General features: G+C 38.8%; 1 protein-coding gene across 2 annotated transcripts in view; it reads left to right on the top strand.

The window, feature by feature from the left end:
• Positions 1–18,765, top strand: part of CNTNAP5 (contactin associated protein family member 5) — a 284,130-nt gene that overhangs the window by 160,313 nt on the left and 105,052 nt on the right. For both annotated transcript variants that reach the window (XM_051786918.1, XM_051786919.1), the window contains one exon: positions 14,977–15,083. In XM_051786918.1, coding sequence (XP_051642878.1) covers positions 14,977–15,083 — 107 coding nt within the window. The remainder of the gene's footprint in view (positions 1–14,976; positions 15,084–18,765) is intronic.

Below are 18,765 nucleotides of genomic sequence, written 5' to 3' on the forward strand. Positions count from 1 at the left end.
ATAACACAGAAAACCTCGAGTATTCTGTGCTTTCAGTAGGACATTAAGACATTGTACAGTCTTGAGTTGAACACAGCAGTATGGGCTGTTCAGATGATGGAAGAAGCCCCATTAGCACCACCTCTATTAAGAGACTTCTTTTTTCTAGTCCTCATGTCAATGCCAGCATCACTAATGTCTCCACTGTTGCATATCAAGTTATTGCATATCTGACTTGCAATCGTCTTGTATGGTACCTAGACATTGTCCTTAGGTTATACATCCCGCGCAAGGAGAGACATCCCCAGTCTATTCAAGTCAGAGCTGTGTCTGCTTCACAAGCCCTGCAAAGTATTCCCTTCTTCACCTCCCTCAAGACAAAGCTGCTCCTGCAAAACCAATGTTCCCAATACCTTATGGAACAGAAACTAGAATCTGTAGAATGACGCAATTTTTCTTGTAGCATTATGCGTATAGGACCCTTGGCATTATCCCCACTGCCTGCCTACTACTACTAATCCCGTTAACTAGATTTTTTTTTCTTTTCTTCTTAGTATGTATATTTGTGTGATTGTGCAAATACAACCAAGTAGAGAGTGCTCAGTCTTTTCTGAGGATATTGAAAAGTGTGATGCTTACACTGCTCCTGTTATAAAGTGTTAGAGATCATAGCTGGCTGTGGTGCATTTATCCCCGTTCCAGTGAGAGATAAAGAAAAATTGAGACAATATTGTTCTAAACCATAGAGGTCTGCTCCATTTTTAAAAGGAAATAGATTTCATTTTATCTATCTCTTTGCCTTTTCAGGGTTTCTGCTTTGTTAGGATGGCAGGTGCACATCAGGGCTTGTTTGCTTCACACTGAATAAAAAAGTCACAAAATACAATTTCTTGCAGCATGCTGGCATTTCCCCTTTAAGGCACGGTACAGAGCAGAAAGTAACAATGCAGAAATGTCTGGAAGTGAAGGTGCCATGAAGTCCTAGAACTCAGAGACCTTTTGTTGGTGAGGAAAGGAGATATCTTTCAGTACTGATGCAGTCTTTTTGACCATCTCTGACCAAAAGCCATCTCATATGGGCCTAAACAAAAAAAATGCAGACTCTCTTTGAATTTATTTTCAGTTCAGAGTGATATAGATTTAAGTTGGTGGCTACAGGGACCATTCATCTCTCACTCCTGGTGTTTTGAACTGTGTTTTTTGGGAAATAAGGCGTCTTCTGGGAGAGACATATTAAACCTAAAGCTTCCAGGAGAAAATCTGAGCAGTAGGAAAATCTAATAAGAAAGGAATAATGTTTTTGGTCTTTGGCCCTTAACGCCTTAAAGAGCAGATATCAGTGTCAAGGGATGGGGAGGTAGTAAGCAGCATAAAAAATTCATTTGCTTCTCATAGATGCAGTAAGACAGAAAGGATTCACTCTGTTCTCTTGATCTCCACTACGTCTCTAGGTTTAAGTGTATGGCCAGGCTCCCTGTCCTTCACCTGCAGGTCGTGTGTTAAGCCTTTACAAATATAAAATGGAAAGACTTTCATAAGTATTTCTGGTTTAGAGAAGAAAAAAAACAAAACAGCATACAAGAGAATGTCTTTTTCCTAATGGAAAAATGCATTTCCCTCTTCAGTATTTTATGGTCTTTGCAAATATTTCTTGACCCAGTCAAGCAGCCTCCTGAAAATGGGTTAGGCATGTGGTTACAGAAACTTCTCACTCAGCAGGGTAAGAAATCACAGCTGCATCTAGTGCAGCAGCCAGTTGCAGTGTGCCTGGCACAGATCTCTTCTTTCAGTCTTTTTAACACTGATGAAAGGCACAAAGGCTGCTGCCCCTGGAGATGCCAGTGCTTCCCTTCTATGGCTAATGTGTGTGCATGGGGCAGAAAGGAGAGTTGAATCTTCTTGAGCCATCTCAAACTGACAAATCCTAACCTGTTCCTTCAGGAGAATGATAACAAATGTCTTAGTTTCTCTAGTGCTAATAATAATTCTCTAACCTGAGGTTTATTCAGTGCTGTGATACGCCAGAAACTCAGATCATTTGCTATTTTTTTCATGCAGTGTTTTATCCTGTTAGCTTAGAGGAAAACATGCTTGATGCCATTCCCCTGATCTAAGCAGGACCCCTGAACCATAGCATTGATACCAAAATACTAGGCCCTTACTATGTAGAGCCTTCATTTTGAAATTTGACATAACTGGCAGATGGACAAATTTTGAACCAAAAAGCAGCTGGTAAAAAAATCAGGTGTGCTAATGTGTCCAAGTGAGGAGCAGCAGGGAGATAAGCAAACATTGTAAAGTAAACATTATCCAGGGCTTCCACTTGGCATTTAGTTGTCCTTGGTTATCAGTCATGCTTCTAGATTTCTGTTCTCTATAAAGATATACAGAACCCAAACTGTTTCTTGAATGGCCCACTGTTGATGAAAAAAACCCATGAAATAGGACTGGAAAACATGCCTTGCAAAGACAGGTTGATTAAGTTCTTTAACCATGTCGCCAAAAAACAGGAAATAAATTCTCCAACCAGTTTGTTAGGTTAGAAAGCCAACACTACTTTATTCAGTGCTGGATGCATGGGGGTCATTTGACCTAACGTGCACACCCAGCAACCTAACAGACCAAGTTATATCCATGAAACTAATACACATTCGCTACATTTCTATTACATATTCATTACATTTCTGGAATGTATGCATATATGCTAATTATTTCTATGGACTTATTTGGATATGGTTCCAGATCTTCTAATTAATCTCTTCACCTTGAGAGTACCTCAAATATGTGGTCAGGTCCTAATGTATTTCTCTTATCATTCTTTGCTCAGACACACAATCCTTGTTCTCAAAACTAAGGCATCTGCTAGTACATATTAATCACTGATATAGGTAAATAAGGAAGCAATAGCTGGCTATTAGGGAGTTAATACAAAGCCACATTAATCTCTGCATTTTTACTAAGCACTGTATGGTACAAAACTAAGTATTAACCATGGATATAAGGATCAAACACTATTGTGCTAAAGTTAAAAGAATTTTCCAACATCTTCCTCCAATGCTGCAGAGACTCCTTTTTGAAGAAATATAACTTGTTTGGTAACAACCAGAAGAGATTGGTGAGGGGAGGCAGAATAATGATCTTCAGGTGCTCAAAGGCTGCTACAGCACTGAAGGGAATAATCATCTTTTCTGGCCAAGATGTATAGGAAAGCAGCCGTGACACAGATTGCCCGAGGAGACTGTCAAGTTTCTGTCACTGGAAGGCTTTACAAAAGTTGGATGAGTCTGTGAGAAATAATGAACATGGGTATGGGTGATTCTACCTTGGGGTGTGAGCATGGACTGAGTGATCTTCCAAGTTGCCTCCAGCTCTGTGCAATTCTGTTGCATTTGCTCAGCCTTCTCCAGCAGCTGAAACAGCTGTGTCTTGTTCTTGCTTTGGGGGTTCTGAAGTGTCAACAACCATAACACTGCTCAAGAAAAAAAAACAAACAAAAAAACAAACAAAAAAAAAATGAAACAACCAACCCAAAACCAAGTGGGAAATATCTTTCAGGTATTCAGCTCAGGATATCTCACACCTGTGAGAAAGCTCATTTAGTAGATATATCTCTCAAACACTCTAAGGCAGTGAGTGCTGCAATGGGGACTGTGTAGCCCATGGTATGGTTTGGTGGCTTTTTTATAACCTGAGATATATATATATGAAGGGGAAAGGAGCAACACTTTTTACTAATATGTCACTTCCCTAACTTGCTTGATTCATTTTTACAACTGCAAGATGAAGCTGTGATTGCAGAATTTATTGCCCTGGGGTTTTTTTGGGTTATCTTCCTTGCAAATTCTGTGATGCCTAGAACGGTGGTTAAGCTCAAGCAGGGATTTTTCTTTGATGCAAAGTAACTTGATTCCCTTCTACTTGGTCCTCTGTTTTCATAAGATCCTATGACTTCTTGGAGTTCAGGTGTCTGCCTCTCTTTCAGATGTACTGAAAATGAGGGTGAGAAGTTTGTAAGCTGTTTGAAGAAGGCAGGAACTGAGGCAATGGATAACTATAGAAACATCTCCAACTTAGTTAATCAAGCCAACAGTTATGTGTTGATCCCTTTGCAACTTCTATTTCAGTTGCTCAAAGATGAAATTGAAATCCAGTTGGATGTATTCACTGACCTCAGCCTTGGCCTGACCAGCCCTTTCCAAGAAATGCATCCTCTCTGGGCCGCTCAGAGGAGGCTCTGTATGCAGCTCTGACTACGCAGCCTATAAGTCTGTCTTTCAGGCCTCATGGCTGTTTCTAAAACTGACACTCTATTCTTTTGTGTGCCACAAACTGTTCTCTACAAGGAGTGATTAAATAGGCTTAGACTCTTCAGCCTGGAGAAGAAAAAGCTAGGCAGAGTTTTGTGATGCGGAGCAGCATGAAGGAGGTGAATAATAAACAAGAATTTGCTGTTTCTCGCAAATTCAAATCTTACACTACATCAAATTGGATGTTGTTAGATGCTGTAGAGGTCAAATGTAAAGGAAAAAGTCAGCAAGGCGTACATGAATCCGTAAACCACAGATGGCTGGAAGCTGGCAAAGTGTTCAGTGGGATGCTCTTGAACTTATTTCATCAGCATTTTTGCTGTGACCCTGTCAGAGTAAGGAAACTGAAGGACAGGCACTGTTGATCTGAAGCAAGCCTGGAGGGAGGTGATAAACTTAGGACTACAAAGTTCAAGTTCCTCACTGTTTTTTAAATCAAAAGTTTCATTGTGCCCAGCTCTTTGTACCTCTGTTGCTCAAAACCAAAATATATTACATCATAGCTGTGGTAATCTCAAAATATATTAGAATCTGACTGTGAATTTTGCTAATTATCAATACTTTCTGTGCTGTGTTTTCTTTTTCTACCTGTCAGTGTAATAATGGGCGTGTGGGTCTGTCTGTGTGGGGGCAAACAATGGAAGGCATAGCCTGGGGAAAACTCAGTCAGCCACTCATTTAAAAATAAATGAAATGGGTAGGAAAACAAATATGCAGACGCTGAGGATTTGGCCACACTGTTGAGAAGCTCTGGGACTTCCCATTCAGCAATTGGCTCAAATGCCAGATTTTGTGACTAGAAATACTAGCTTCAGTCCTGAAGCTGAGTTGGTTGTTTGCTGTGGTTGGCATTCTGTTCAGAGAATAGACGCAGGAATGTGGGCTCAAGAGATATTGCAGCTCAAAAGTTGCCATGGATATTAGGAAAATGTGCCAGAAAATCATTATACTTCAGTCCAGAAACACTGGATTTCCAACCCTTCATCATACGGCACAGATGCTCCCTTTGGGCTGAGCAAGGCCTGCTACTCTTACTGCAGATGGACCCCTTGGAATAACAGCAGCAAGGGCTGCAATGTTGCCTGCAGCCTGAAGGCATGGGTTGATTAATCTCATGCACTTACATGCAGCGGGACAAACTGCTTTGCAGTGTTAGTCACAGAGAAGAAAATTCCATTTCCAGGAGTCCTCGTACTCTGTATGTACACAAATGGGTAAGATCTGGTGTAGCTCCCCCTACTAGCTCCTCTGAAGTCTATAAAGAGAAGTACTTAGAAGGTATTGCAGTTGGGATAACTTGTGCTAAAGAGCACAGTTTCCCTGTAAGTAGAAAACTGGTTTCTCTTCCCCTGAATTGGTATATCTCATGGAAGTCTCCTTTGCCCCTCGAGGTGGTGCTAGACAAAAGTTTGCTTCCCCAAGGCTTTTGAGGCAAATCTTCTTGGCACACACCCATAACAATGACATTGGTTCCATTAATGCTTTTGAACTTGTCAGCCCCCATCACAAAGGATGAAGTATTAGAATTGCACTGTGACAGAGTAAACTCTGTTAAGGAGTCTGAAATTTTTTATGATTCTGCTGTTCCTGCCAGGACTGAAATGGCTTGAAGCAGTTAACTTTTCATTGGCGGTTTAGCTGGACAGAGATAGAGCTGAGGCAGATGCAAAAGCACACTGTTGTACACCCACTGTTATATTGTCATAAATTCTATACGTGATTTGTGCTTGAGTATATAACATTAGGTAGTCTTTGGATTAGGAAGGTCTTTTATATGTTGAACTATTGTTATTCATAAATGAACTACCAGCATAGTCAGAGCCTGCTTTTCTTTAGGCTTGGGTTTGCATGAATGCATAGATAAATGCATGTGCTGCTCTCCTCATCTACAACTGCTGAGGTACATTAGTCTGACTGCTGCAGTTTATGTTGATTTTGCACTGATGAAGCTTTGACAGAGTTGTCCTGTTTTCCCTTGGCTGGCACCTTTCCCTTGCTATAGCAACTACTGACAGTACTTGTCAAGGGCAACACTGGGAACTTCAGTTCCATAAAGTGACCTTGGGGAGGGAGGGAAGGTAAAAAAATGTTCACATTGAATCCATCTTAGCAGATGGACGAATGGTGCATCTTGTAGAACATCCTGGGAATTCCACTGATCTGCCATGAGGAACACAAAACATGATCTCAGATATTTTCTTGTGAATCCTGGCAGTGTTTCACCTCTGTAGCATCAGTGGGCAGACACAAGCACACATTGATGTTACCATCCTTATTAAACCAAGATTCATCTGCATATTCCAATTCTCCTAGCAAACACAAATGGAGAGAGCAGCATGTGGTATACTCAATCATCACTACAATGGGATTGGCATTAGCAGTTTACCTCATTAGGGAGAAGTGTACAGAGTTGATTCATTGGAGTTGGCTCCCCCGTACTGCTTGAGTTGCAGAGCACAAATATTGTCCTTAGTCCTATCCTTTTATCCCTACCTATGTTTTATATGTGAAAATCCTTCATCATATTTTCTAAATAAATTATCTTAAAGTGTTCTTTTTCCTTGCTAAATAGAGCTGACCTTTTAAATCCTTCTTTATGCCTATTTCCTTTGTAGATTCTATTAGATTTTATTATCAATTTTTACTTACAAGAAATAGTATTTATTTTACTTTTTTTTCCTTTTAGTGCTGAACTTAACATTGCTTCATGTGTTGTACTGTCAAAATGGGCCCTTGGGAAATTAATTACTGTTTCAGGTGAAGGGTGTTAGGATAAATCCAATGGAAGCTCAGTGGTTTTTTTATGTTTCCCAAATTGCACCCAAGATTTAACATATTCCCTGCAACAGAAGTCAAACTATATGTGATCCTTCCATCCCCCCTAATTTGGCCATGCAAATGAGAAAATACCCTGGCTAATTATGTCCAGTAAGTTTTAATTTTATTTGTTAGAGTCCCAGGCTTGGATTGAAAAAACAAACACTTAACATTGCATTCAACTCCACCTAAATACCTACAGTGTATTGTAGAAAGAATAATTAAAAAAAACAACAAACAAGCAACACACAATTTGGCATCCGTTCTTGTAATTTTCTATAGTTTTTCTATTTTCAGTATTTAGCACCTTTTTTTTCAGAAATTACAATTATGTTATATAGTCCAGATTATTTTCTCTTTGCTTATGTTTTATAGCAAGAAGTTGAATATTTTAGACTACTCTCCTTTAGTTAGGCTGATGATCAAAGCTGGGACAACTTGAAGACATAATGTTTTTTAAAACATTTCTGATTTTGGTTAAATCCCAAAATTGGTTTAAATATTGCCCACCTCAGACAAAACAAAGCATTTGTACTGCATGCCTTCAGATTGTGAAATACCTGGATCTAGGGTTTTTCCATTAAATGCTACATACAGGAGGAGTTGTCCTGCCTAGTTATAAGGATCTGATGGTCCAGGTTAATAGTTCTTCTGATCTTTTGTGTCATCTTAAAAATCTTAAAAAGATCACTTCAGTCCTGTGAGTGACTATTTTCCCCCTCACCTTTTGTCTCCCTTGCCTGTTTTAGGAGTCAGTGAACATGTTTACAAATAGCTCAGGGTATAATGAAGCTTTGTGTCTTCTTCCAGTTTATATACTGACTAAGGAAACTGTGGAAAATTTTCAAAAAGTTCCCCTTTTTCATACTTGGTACTTTGTAAGACACTGACAATTTACTTTGTGCTTGTCCAGCAAAAATTAAAATACTGTTAGAAATGCCTTTTTCATCAAATTGTCCTTAAAGAAATTATGTTTTTTCCACTTTCTCTGTACTAAAACCAAAGCAAAACACTGGAAATAATAATGTGTTAATCCCTTGTAAAGATCACTAGACAGTGAAATAGAGAAATACAGTATGTTCTGTGAGAGCTGAAGAACCTCTTGGGTCCTTCCCTAAAGTATGCACCTACATCACAAATTAGACATCCTAGCTAATGGAATTAAATTATTGGAATTAAACCCTTGCAGGTAACTCATTTTGAAGTATGAGTCTTAGAAATCCTTTCAGTACAACCCAGGTTTTAGGGTGGAAGGACAGGATGCAGAAAAACTGAGCAAGATTTGAAAAATCCAAACCCACAGGCATCCAAAGCTGGGTGTTGGAATTAAAATCCCCGCAGTTCTGAAGAGCATCCCCCCATCTCCTCATACCTATTCTAATGTTTAAACTTAGTTGAATAATGCAGGTAATGGCAGTACTTCTCTCTGTGATAGCTTGAGGGCTGACTGACAATGAAGTGTAATAAACTTATGCAGAACAATTTCCTGCTCTTAGACTGGTATATGATCTTTGTGCTGTCAGATGCACTTGGACTGTGGTAGTTATAAAATAAGAATATATTTTTACGGAGCAAAGTCCCTGAAAAGTTAGGCAGTCAGAGTGCAAAATCCCCCTTTGAGAAGGGGGCAGCGTTCTAGGCTTTGTGTTTGTTTAATGGGAATGAAAATGAATGCTCAGATTACTTGGATAATGCTGTGAGTTGGTTTTGCCTGCCCTGCCTTAACTTTGTTTTCCGTGGCTTTGTTTCATACATGCAAGACCAGCTGCAGAAAATGACGGTTCAGGCCCATGAAGCATCACTGGTCTGTGTAAATACTGTGTTTCTGAGCAAAATAAAGATAGATTTCTCAGATTGATCAGTATCGTTCAGTAAATCCTGTAAGTGGTAGGTAAAGAACTGGTTTGAGCGGGATGAACTCCTTCTTATAACTGCAATAATTTCTACTTGTGAAAAGTTGCTGACATTTGAGATAATTAGCATTGTCTCTAAGAGTGTAGGGAATTCCCACATGCATGGGAGAGAGATTTGTACTGAGTGAGACCCTTGTGGAGAAAGAAGGCAGTTTGAAGGTGGGTAAAGGGCTACTTAAGAGGCTTTTGGAATCCAACTTGAGTGTGGAATTGAGATGGGGGGGGGTACTTGAATAGAGTTCACCTCTACTGCTATTCCTTTAGAGTCAAAATTCATGGAATGTGCAATGCCTTGGTAAATTAAAGGCCAAATATGTATGGGGATGTATGTAGGAGATAATATCCTATCCTTGTTTGTTTGTTTGATTCTTGCAGATGGCTTTTCTGCATTTGCTTTGTAAAATTATGAATTCTAAATGGAACAGCTGTCTGTACAGGATGGTTTATTTGTTTCCCTTTTTTCATTTTCAAATTTATTTATATAAAATCCTTTCAGCTGATGCCAAGCCAAACTGTCAGCACATTTACCTCTATTAAAAATGTAGGTGTTCTAACAACAAAGCAATCAAACCTAAAAAAATTGCCTTTTATCTAAGGAATAGATAACAGGCTCTTTTCCCTTCACTCGTGCCAGTCCCAGCACAATCTCCTCCCACAGTTCTGTCCCAGTCATGCCTGAGGGCTGTTGTCATCAATGTTCAGATCTTCTAAATATTGGTCTCTCAGTGGTATGCCAGTTCAGATTCTGAAAACCAAGGTGGCTAGCAATGGAAATAATATATTTGAGAAGTCCAGTCATCAAGTTTTGCAAATCTCAAAAAGAAGAAAAACCTACCTTTGTGACAAGTTATTAAGATGACAGAAATACCTTTTTTTTTCTTTCAGGTTTTTTTTTCTTCCATTCAGTGGGATAGAGTATATGGTTTCCAGCATGGAAAGAAGAATTGTCTTAGTTCACATTATTCTTGTTCTCTTTGTATTCTGTGAGATCTCATAACATAATAAGTTTAGGAAAGAAAACGTAGATGACTTAAAAATAAAAGATTAAGTATGCCAAAAGACTTTTTAATACGTTGTTGATTGGCTTTTTAAAGTTGCAATAGGAAAGAGAAGTTGGAAGGTGGGGTGATGAGGAGGGAATGTCTGCTGAGGAAAATCAAGGGTCTGAAGAGTGTTAATTCTTTTAGAGCCTGCTGTAATATTGCTTTTATACACTCTTTCTCCCATCCTCCCTCTGGTTCTGGTAGTTCTCTTTTCTCCTTTTAGTTCAGGAGATTTAGCCCACTATTTTACCACAAAAAGTCATCTGGGGAGAAATAAGAATGGGATGTTCTTCTGCAGTGCTTCTTCTAATGCTCTCTAATCTTCATTAGTTTTCTCCTTGGTAAACCTCTGAAGCTGTTATATGTTGTCTATGTAGTACCATTGGTAGATTTCTCTTCGAAATGTTTGTCTGGTCTCCCCTTGAGCCCAAAAATAACCTTTGGCAAGGAATTTACCAAATTTGCGGCTCAGCACAACAGGGCCAAAACCCGTGTTTTTGCAATTGGCCTCAATTTATTGAGTTTAGGGGAAAGACATCATTTTACCAGAGGAAAATACAGTCTGTTACAACAACACAAGGAGTTTCATCATACATGCATGCCTATTATATGAAATCATCTCTTTTAATGTTATATTTTGTTAATGATACATTAAATAGCTGCTGGCCTTAAATAAGGAAACATGCTGAAATAAAAATTAATTTGAGATAATATTCAGGAAAATGCTTTCTTGATAGAAAATCTTCTAAAATTTCATGTATTTTCTTGCTACACCATTGTTGAGTTTTAGGGATTTAGTGCTTGTCTCAAAATTATATATATTGACAGTCTTAACATTGAGGGGGTGTACACCTGTTTTTGTTCTCTCTGTGATGGTTCCCTTTCTTTCCTGTTTATTTAGGAAGGATAGAGAGTAGTGCTGGCAGGATGTGTAGTGCGGACTATAACAAAATCTCAGAGGTGTTTATTGACTACACTGGGTGCCGCGGCCCGAAGAGGGGATGGGACAGGAGGGAGGGTGCAAGTAGAATCCTTTATTCACGCGTGCACGCTGTCTTTTGTCAGCTCGGGAGGGGAAAGGGCCAGAACATAGGGCGGAGCATGAGACAGACAAGCAGGGGACAAACCAGGATAGGGACACTGGCAAAAGGGGGAGGAGCGGAGAAAGCAGGGAGCAGGCAGCAGGCAAACTTATGGCAAGCCTGGGCATGTCCAGGCTGCGCACTGTGTGGTGTGAATACAATGAAACCACATAATAACAGTAAAGTCCATATAATAACTGTAAGGTCCATATAATAAAGTCCTGCCAATTGCTGTATGCTTTTCTCCACGGCTGGAACTGTTCCCATCCTGAATCTTGCTCCTTCACAACTGGGTTTATTCTAGTCAAATGTAACATCAAATGTGTAGAACTCCTTCAGCCTTCCTACTCAAGTAATTTTGTCATTGTTATTTCTTCATCATTCCTATCAGAGGGCCAAATTTCCACACCCCCCCCCCCCCCCGCAATGTCTATGCAGTTTGTCCTGTGATTTCAAAGGAAACACACATACAGTTTTGGAGGTGAATGTTTCATTTTAAGGACAGCAAAAGCTTTTGTGCAGGCTCTGCATATTGCTCACTTAGACGGCTGAGGGATGTGTTTTCCAGCTTGGTTTAAGGAGGGAAAATTTTATTTGCTTCATTTATTTTTTTTAATAAGAATTTTTCATCACAATATATTCTATGAAGTAATCTGGAAGATCAAGTCTCTGGGCTGTCACAAATTGTCTTAGGCAAATCCTTAAACTTCCAAGTATCTCATTTATGATACAAAAATTAAGTTGATCTGTTTGTTCTTTTCAATTGCAAATAGGTCAGGGGCTGTCTCCTGCAAATTTTTGTCTGTGAAACATTCTGTGACACCACTGCATTTTTTATTTTTATTTTTTTTCTTAAAATTGTTTGTTTCCACTAGAATGAAAATATTAATTTAAATTTTAAATTACATATATTTAAATTCTTCAACATGAGGATCTGTGACAGTTCGCAAATGGAACAACCTGTGACTTAGGCATGCCTTGATTAATTTTAATCATAGCTATTTCTTAAATATGAGTTCTCTGACAATTAGGATAAATTTTGCTTCTAATGAAGACACAACTGCTCAGCTAGAATGGGATTATGGTAATTATTAGAGTTGCAAAGAAATTTTTTTCATAAGCTCTTAGAAGGGTTGGTTATCTGACCGAAAACAAGATCAATGCAGTTGGTGCTAATTAAGGCAAATAGACTAAGGAATAAAAAAAGTTTAATTCTGAATTTATGAATATCATTAAAAGATTACATGGTTGTTTGCCTTGAATTTTGTGCATTGTTGGGGGAAGAAAAAGTGTCTGCATTTGCAAGACAAGTAGAAATGAGAAGTGACCTTCAACTTTGTAAACTCTTTAAAGGAAACTGTTTTAACGGAATAAATGTGGCTAAGCCTTTACATACAGGCCTTTGGAAACTGCAAATTACTAGTAATTAGCTCTACTGCATTGGATTAATTAATAAAAGGCAGCTTAAAATAGGCAGAAAGCGTATTTGTCCATTACACTGATGATGTAAATTGTGATAATAACACAGCATTATTCTTTTTACCTCTTCAAAGAGCTCTGTTAACATCAGATGTTTCATGTCACCAGCATCCCTGTGATGTGAATAGAACTACTGCTGTTGTACAGGTGATACAAATGAATGTTTATCACTAAATAGCAAGTAGAAGTAAAGGCAGTGCGTTGAGGCAAGGGCAGGCACTAAACAAAGCACAAATATGAGTAAATCTTCTCTCACAGGCAAAATTCATATGTATCACCACAATGGTGGTGTACCACTGTGCATTGCCTCTGGAATGAAGCTGCTGGGGAGCTACTGGTTTCAGGGAGCTGTCACAGTCCTCCAGAACATAGCAGGGTGCAGGTCCTCTTTGTGCCATCCTGTAAGGCCACTTGTGCTTTCTTCAGCATCAACCCAAAGCTTCTAAATCTCACTTTGCTATTACTAGGAGTAGATGTGATGGCAGAGAGGCTGGCTGGGCTGTCACTGCACCAGCAGCCTGTTTGGCTGTTAGATGATTGCTCAGCATACCATTAAAAGACAGAATCTTATCCCTTCTCAGAATAGCTGACTTGTAAGAGTGGGGGAAACTCGGTGGTTTTGGCCCTCCGCTTTGTTTCTTGTTTTAGAAAGAACAGGTTCTTCCACAGCACTGGAAAAAGCTCCCTGGAAAATTTGGAAAACCAGTCATGTAATTGCCATACTCTTTCCTCATTTTGTATTTGAGCCCAATGATTAATAGAAGCCATGACAATGATTTTTACAAGAGTAATAAATTTTATAATTGTTTTAAAAAATGTTACAGATAGTTATAAATAGTATACTTTCTTCTTGCATTCCCTATTTCTCTAGTATTATAATAAATAATGGCAATAATTGAGTAAACATTAATAAAAATAATTAATCTTTCATCTTAATATTTTTCTATGATCCTTATAATTTTATGTAGGATGGTATAAATAGTGATCAAGTGAAGCTGGTTTCTAAAATGAATCCAAGACTCACACTGAGATGAATATACATATGTTTGTGTGAACTATCATGGAGCATATTGAGAATGAGAAGTTAGTCTGATAGGCCTCTGGGCACAGAAACAGGTTTCTTTGGGTTATTAATGCTTGACAGCTCTAAACAGCCTTGTACTCAGGTAGGTTGATGAAAACTTGGCTGGTGAGGCTCAGAAGGCTGGTGAAGATGGATGACTGCTAGGGACATACAGGTTTTTTGCTTGCATGCATGAAATGGGTTTTAATTGTAAGTAATCTAGATGGAATAGACTGAAAGCCACAGTTAAAGGCAAAATGCATACTTATATGCAAAAAAATTTCTAAGGATGAGATGAACCGCAATACAATGTCTTCAGCTGGCAAAAATCTAGGTAGCATCAGTGACTTCAGCACTAACACCACAGAAAGCTCTGGGCATAAAAGGGTTTTGAATCTCAAATTACAGCAAAGCAAACCCTAATGGAATTCTGTTGTGTAAGAGATAAATTGGTTGCCTGTTTCCTCTCCACCCACCCATCACAACGGAATCAGCAGTATAAACAAGTTACTTATTTTTCAAAAGTCAGACATACTGTGTAAAAGAGATTAATATACAGTAAGAAGAAAAAAAAATGAAAGAAACAGCAAACAAGAGAACAATCTGTTTCCATTTAGGTTGGTGTAACTCCATTGCACTGCGTGCATTTATACCAGGGGAGTTCAGATCAGCATTCACTTCTTGTCCTGGAGATTGAATTTATCTCCCACAGCTTTTGTTTCTGTTCACTTCCTGAGCTGCATGCTGTTGTGCCGCTTTCTTCTTTTATTAATTTGTTTAACAATAATACTTCAGAGGCACAGCAACTAAAATGAGGGAAAGAGGAGAGAGTACAGATCTCATAATTGAAGCGTATTTTTCCTCTCACTTCAGAGATTTGCATGCTGCTTGTGTTACCACAAATGTAACTCAGCCTAATTTTGATAACAGTGGTTCCTGTTTAATCAGAGAACAGGGGATTCTCCTTTGAAACAAGATTTCAATAGCATTTTTGCCTGTTACTTTTCTTGTTCTGTGCTCAGAAAGTTTGTGACACTTTAATTGCTAACAGGTGGAATATTTTTATTGAGAGTGATCTTAACCTACCTGCTGGATAGTTTAAATGTTGTTTTCTTCGATGCTTCCACTGGAGGCGAATTGCAGATCAGAGGAATAAGTATTATACAGTGAATCAGCCCTAGGAAACTCTTACCTGAATGAGGACTTGAGGCAGTTTTATTATTTTTTTACAGCACATTGTTTTTACAGAAATCTTTATAATTAATTATATTTTTTAAAACTCTCTCAAATTAGATGTTTACCCAACTACTGTGAACATGGAGGTAAATGCTCTCAGTCCTGGACCACCTTTTACTGCGATTGTAATGATACGGGCTACACGGGAGCAACCTGTCACAACTGTAAGTAAACCCACACCTACAGTGTTTTCTACTACAGCTTGTATGTCAAGGTGCACATAAACCAGGAAGGAGCTTTGTGAGAGGTCATATCATACCACAGTATGTAGCATGTCCTGACTTGGTTTGAATGGGTCAAGAGTACACAGGAATACATTTGCAAATATGCATGGTTTTGACAAATATTTTGGAGAAAACAAAACCAGATTATGTTAACTAATTTTCTGTGGCTTTTTTCCTCACACTGAACATTGATTTGGAGAATCATAAAGTCATGCGTATTACATCCGTATCATAGACACATTGGTCATTCAACATTTACTTGAATTTAGCTGGGCTGAGCTGGCTGATTTTAGTCTGTGTTTAGGGCTTTATGTCAATTTTGCCTCCCTGATCTTCTTTGTTTTTAGATTATATGAAAGTTAGTGTTGCAAGAACCCAATTTTCAACTGTTTATGATTTTTTTTTTGACTGCTGCTATTAATAGTATCTGAAACTGACAGTACATGAAACATTCAGCTCCTGAAATCCACAGCAAAAGGAATATTAAGGTGTTTTAAAGGTTAAAAAACCCTTTCAAACAGTAAAGGCACAACATGCTGTGAATTGTAATAAAAATAGAGAGGAGAGAAAAGAAAAGCCAAAATAAAGCCTCTTTATACAGCTGACTAAGAGACAAAACAGAAAATGAGGGCAAACTTCCAGTTCTAACATGGGAAATAAAGAGAAAAAAACGGTGAGTAAGAATAACAATTCCAGGAATACAACTATAACCACTCCGGGTGTTTGATGAACACTTGGACCGCAGATGGGATGAGATTGGTTATATGCATTTTTTTTCCCCCTGTTAAGCTAAAAGGCAGAAGAGAAGGAAAGGTACTTAGTGGTTTAAAGCTGAGAATATTGGCAACTGTATTGTAATTTTGGAGACTGTAAATGGTTTGCTAGTTAATGGCGAAATAATTTGTGGGATCTGCAGCTGACAGGAGAGGCTGTTCAGAGGTCTGTTCGTGGATCTGTCAGCCTGAACTCTACATTGTAAACACAAAGGAAGCCAGGGGCTTGGTGTGGAAATCATGCCAAGCCAGATGAAGGATGGGAAGAAAAACACTGAGTTTATAGCTTTAAAAAGAGGGCTTACTTCTTGTCCATTGCTTTTTTTGTTCCAAAAGGCAGCACCCTTCTTCAAACCTTTGAACCAAGTCACTTGGTGAGAAGGGAAAGGTTCCTTGGGGAAGGAAGAGAGCTGTCACTATTGACCATCACAGGTGATTAGGGACACAACTCTAGGCTACATCTGTGCTGTCATATGAGCTTGGGGCCTGAGGCTCACTATGTCTGTGCCAACTCAGTGTGCCTTCTATCTGAAGGAGACTATTTCATTACCTCATAGAACTGGTTCATGACCAGTTTTCCACATACATATTTCTGTGGAGCTAGTGAAGCCTCCTACTGCTGTCAGCTCATGTTTGCACTCTCAAAGGCACATAGGTAGCTGCAGTTATTCAAGGCTCACTGCTGTAGAAACTACTCTGAAAAGTTTCTCAGGAAGGTCTTGTGTTCAGACTTTTCAGTAGATCAAGATATGCACAGATGTGATGTACAGCTATTCACCTGCTCAGCTTATTTACAACTGTCTTATCAACAGCTAATTTGATTCCAGATAGATTGTGGAGCCAGCTGCCCTGTAAGCCAAGCAAGGCTGATAAACAGCAGCATTAGTCTGGAGAAATGCATTCATGTGCTTGAAATGCAATGAAACAAATTCAAAGCTGGTGGGCAAATGCAGACTGTTGATAAGAAATTTGCAGAACAAGAGATATTACCTCTTTCAGGTGATAGTGGTTGACATACAGGAGTACTTTTTGGTAGGTGAATTAAAGCCACAGATTTGATCACAGCATAACTCATATCCTCAATGTATAGCAAAGTCTACAATCATGTAATTCAGTGTAGTTCTATCAAAGTAAAAGATCTAATTTTGTAAGGTTTGAAACATAATCTCAAGAGATTTTCATTTTTACTTGAACACTGAGGCTGACAAGCCTGAAATTGAACTTATACCACTTTTGAGAGGCTATTTCTTTCATTAAGCTGCCCTTCAGACCCAAGTCCATGCAGCAACAAGGGAAAGATTTACCTGGCAATCTGCTGCAAGTGAAACAGGGTGAATTGTTTCATTATTGTCTGAATTTCTTTTTTTTGTGTGTGAGTTGCGTGACCATGAGTTTTACCTCCTTTTGGTGTGTTAACAGGTGGCTGAAAACTGTAAAAAGACCCATTCTTTGCCATGCTTCCAGGAAGAACTGCATGACATGCATCTGCAACCTAGAATTAATTGGTTTATGTTTTACTACCTCAGACTGGGAGACCTTTCCATTTTAAGAACTGAGATCTGGAGAGACAGTGTCCCTAACTTACTGTTATCATATGTGAAGTGTTGAAATGCATTTTATGGTTGATACGTAAGCAATCTTACTTTTTTTTTCCAAATATTCCTGGACCACCCTGGATCCTGCTGTGAGGAACAGCTAACAATACATACTATCCCTTTTCTAAAGAGTTTGCAGTTAGGTTTCTGAGGGGAAAAAACATGCTGGCACAGGTGATAGAGTGCCAGAAGGGCTTCATCAGCATCATAGGTGGCAGTATCAGTCTACTAGGTACATAATTATTTCTAGGCTTTCTTGTAGCCAAATAGTCATAAGGCAGAGATTAAAAAGAGGAAGAAATTGAATGCTTGCAAACATGGAGTGACATGGGAGAAAGCAATAAAAAAATGTGCATGTTTGAAAAATATAAGGCTGTGACCAGAAGAGTTTGACATTTTTGAGAAGGCAAATGTCAGAATCACGACAGGTAGATAAGTCTGAAATGTGCCATGAAAAGCAAAGATGAATAGTTTGCATTTGATGCAACAGAGGGGAATTAGACAGTGTCAGAACAGAACAGTAAGTTGATAGAAGACACAGCTGGGACAATGTTTGCAAGACCATGTCAGATATGCAGGACCAGATTGTGTCTGTCATGACTGAAAATGAGTAGTTGAAATTCAAGATGTGTGGAGGAAGCAAAAGTGTGTATCTGAAGATACATGTAAAGAAATAGCTGGCTCTAGGTGTGGCCTTAATCTTACCAGAGGCAGCTAGTTTTCTGCAAACCTCAGGTATTCTTTTCACTCACAATCCCTTATGATACTGGAAGCTCCTAAACTGTCATAGAATTGTTTGGCAATCAGCCTGATCCACGTGCAAGTCTGCCACTTAAATGGGTGTGGTCCTGTCCCATTAAATAGCTATTGTGTGGCAGACAAATTTCACCCCAAAGTCTCATCTGGTCTTGCTTTTCTTCTCCTCTTCTCTGAAATAGTGCTAAAACCCATGTTTTCTGGGTTTCACTAGCATATAAGAGTTTAATATTTTCTAAACAGGTAGTTTCTTTCCTGCAAACTTATTGCCTGATGCATAAGCACATTTCTTTGCTTAGTAATGGTTAATCATTCTTCACTAACTGCCACGTGGAATATTCTCAGTACCTTCCAAGTCTTTTTGTTGTTGTTGTTGTTGTTGTTGTTTGGTTTGGTTTTTGTTTCTTACTTTTTGATTGGGTTTTTTTCCGTTGTGGATTTACTTCTCATCCTTACATCTTCCAGTGCAAACATCTTCTTCCTGGCTAGTCACAGCAC

This window comes from Manacus candei, unplaced genomic scaffold (assembly GCF_025592945.1).
Source record: "Manacus candei isolate 608988 ecotype Guabito, Panama unplaced genomic scaffold, ASM2559294v1 h1tg000023l, whole genome shotgun sequence".
Taxonomy (NCBI): Eukaryota; Metazoa; Chordata; class Aves; order Passeriformes; family Pipridae; genus Manacus; species Manacus candei.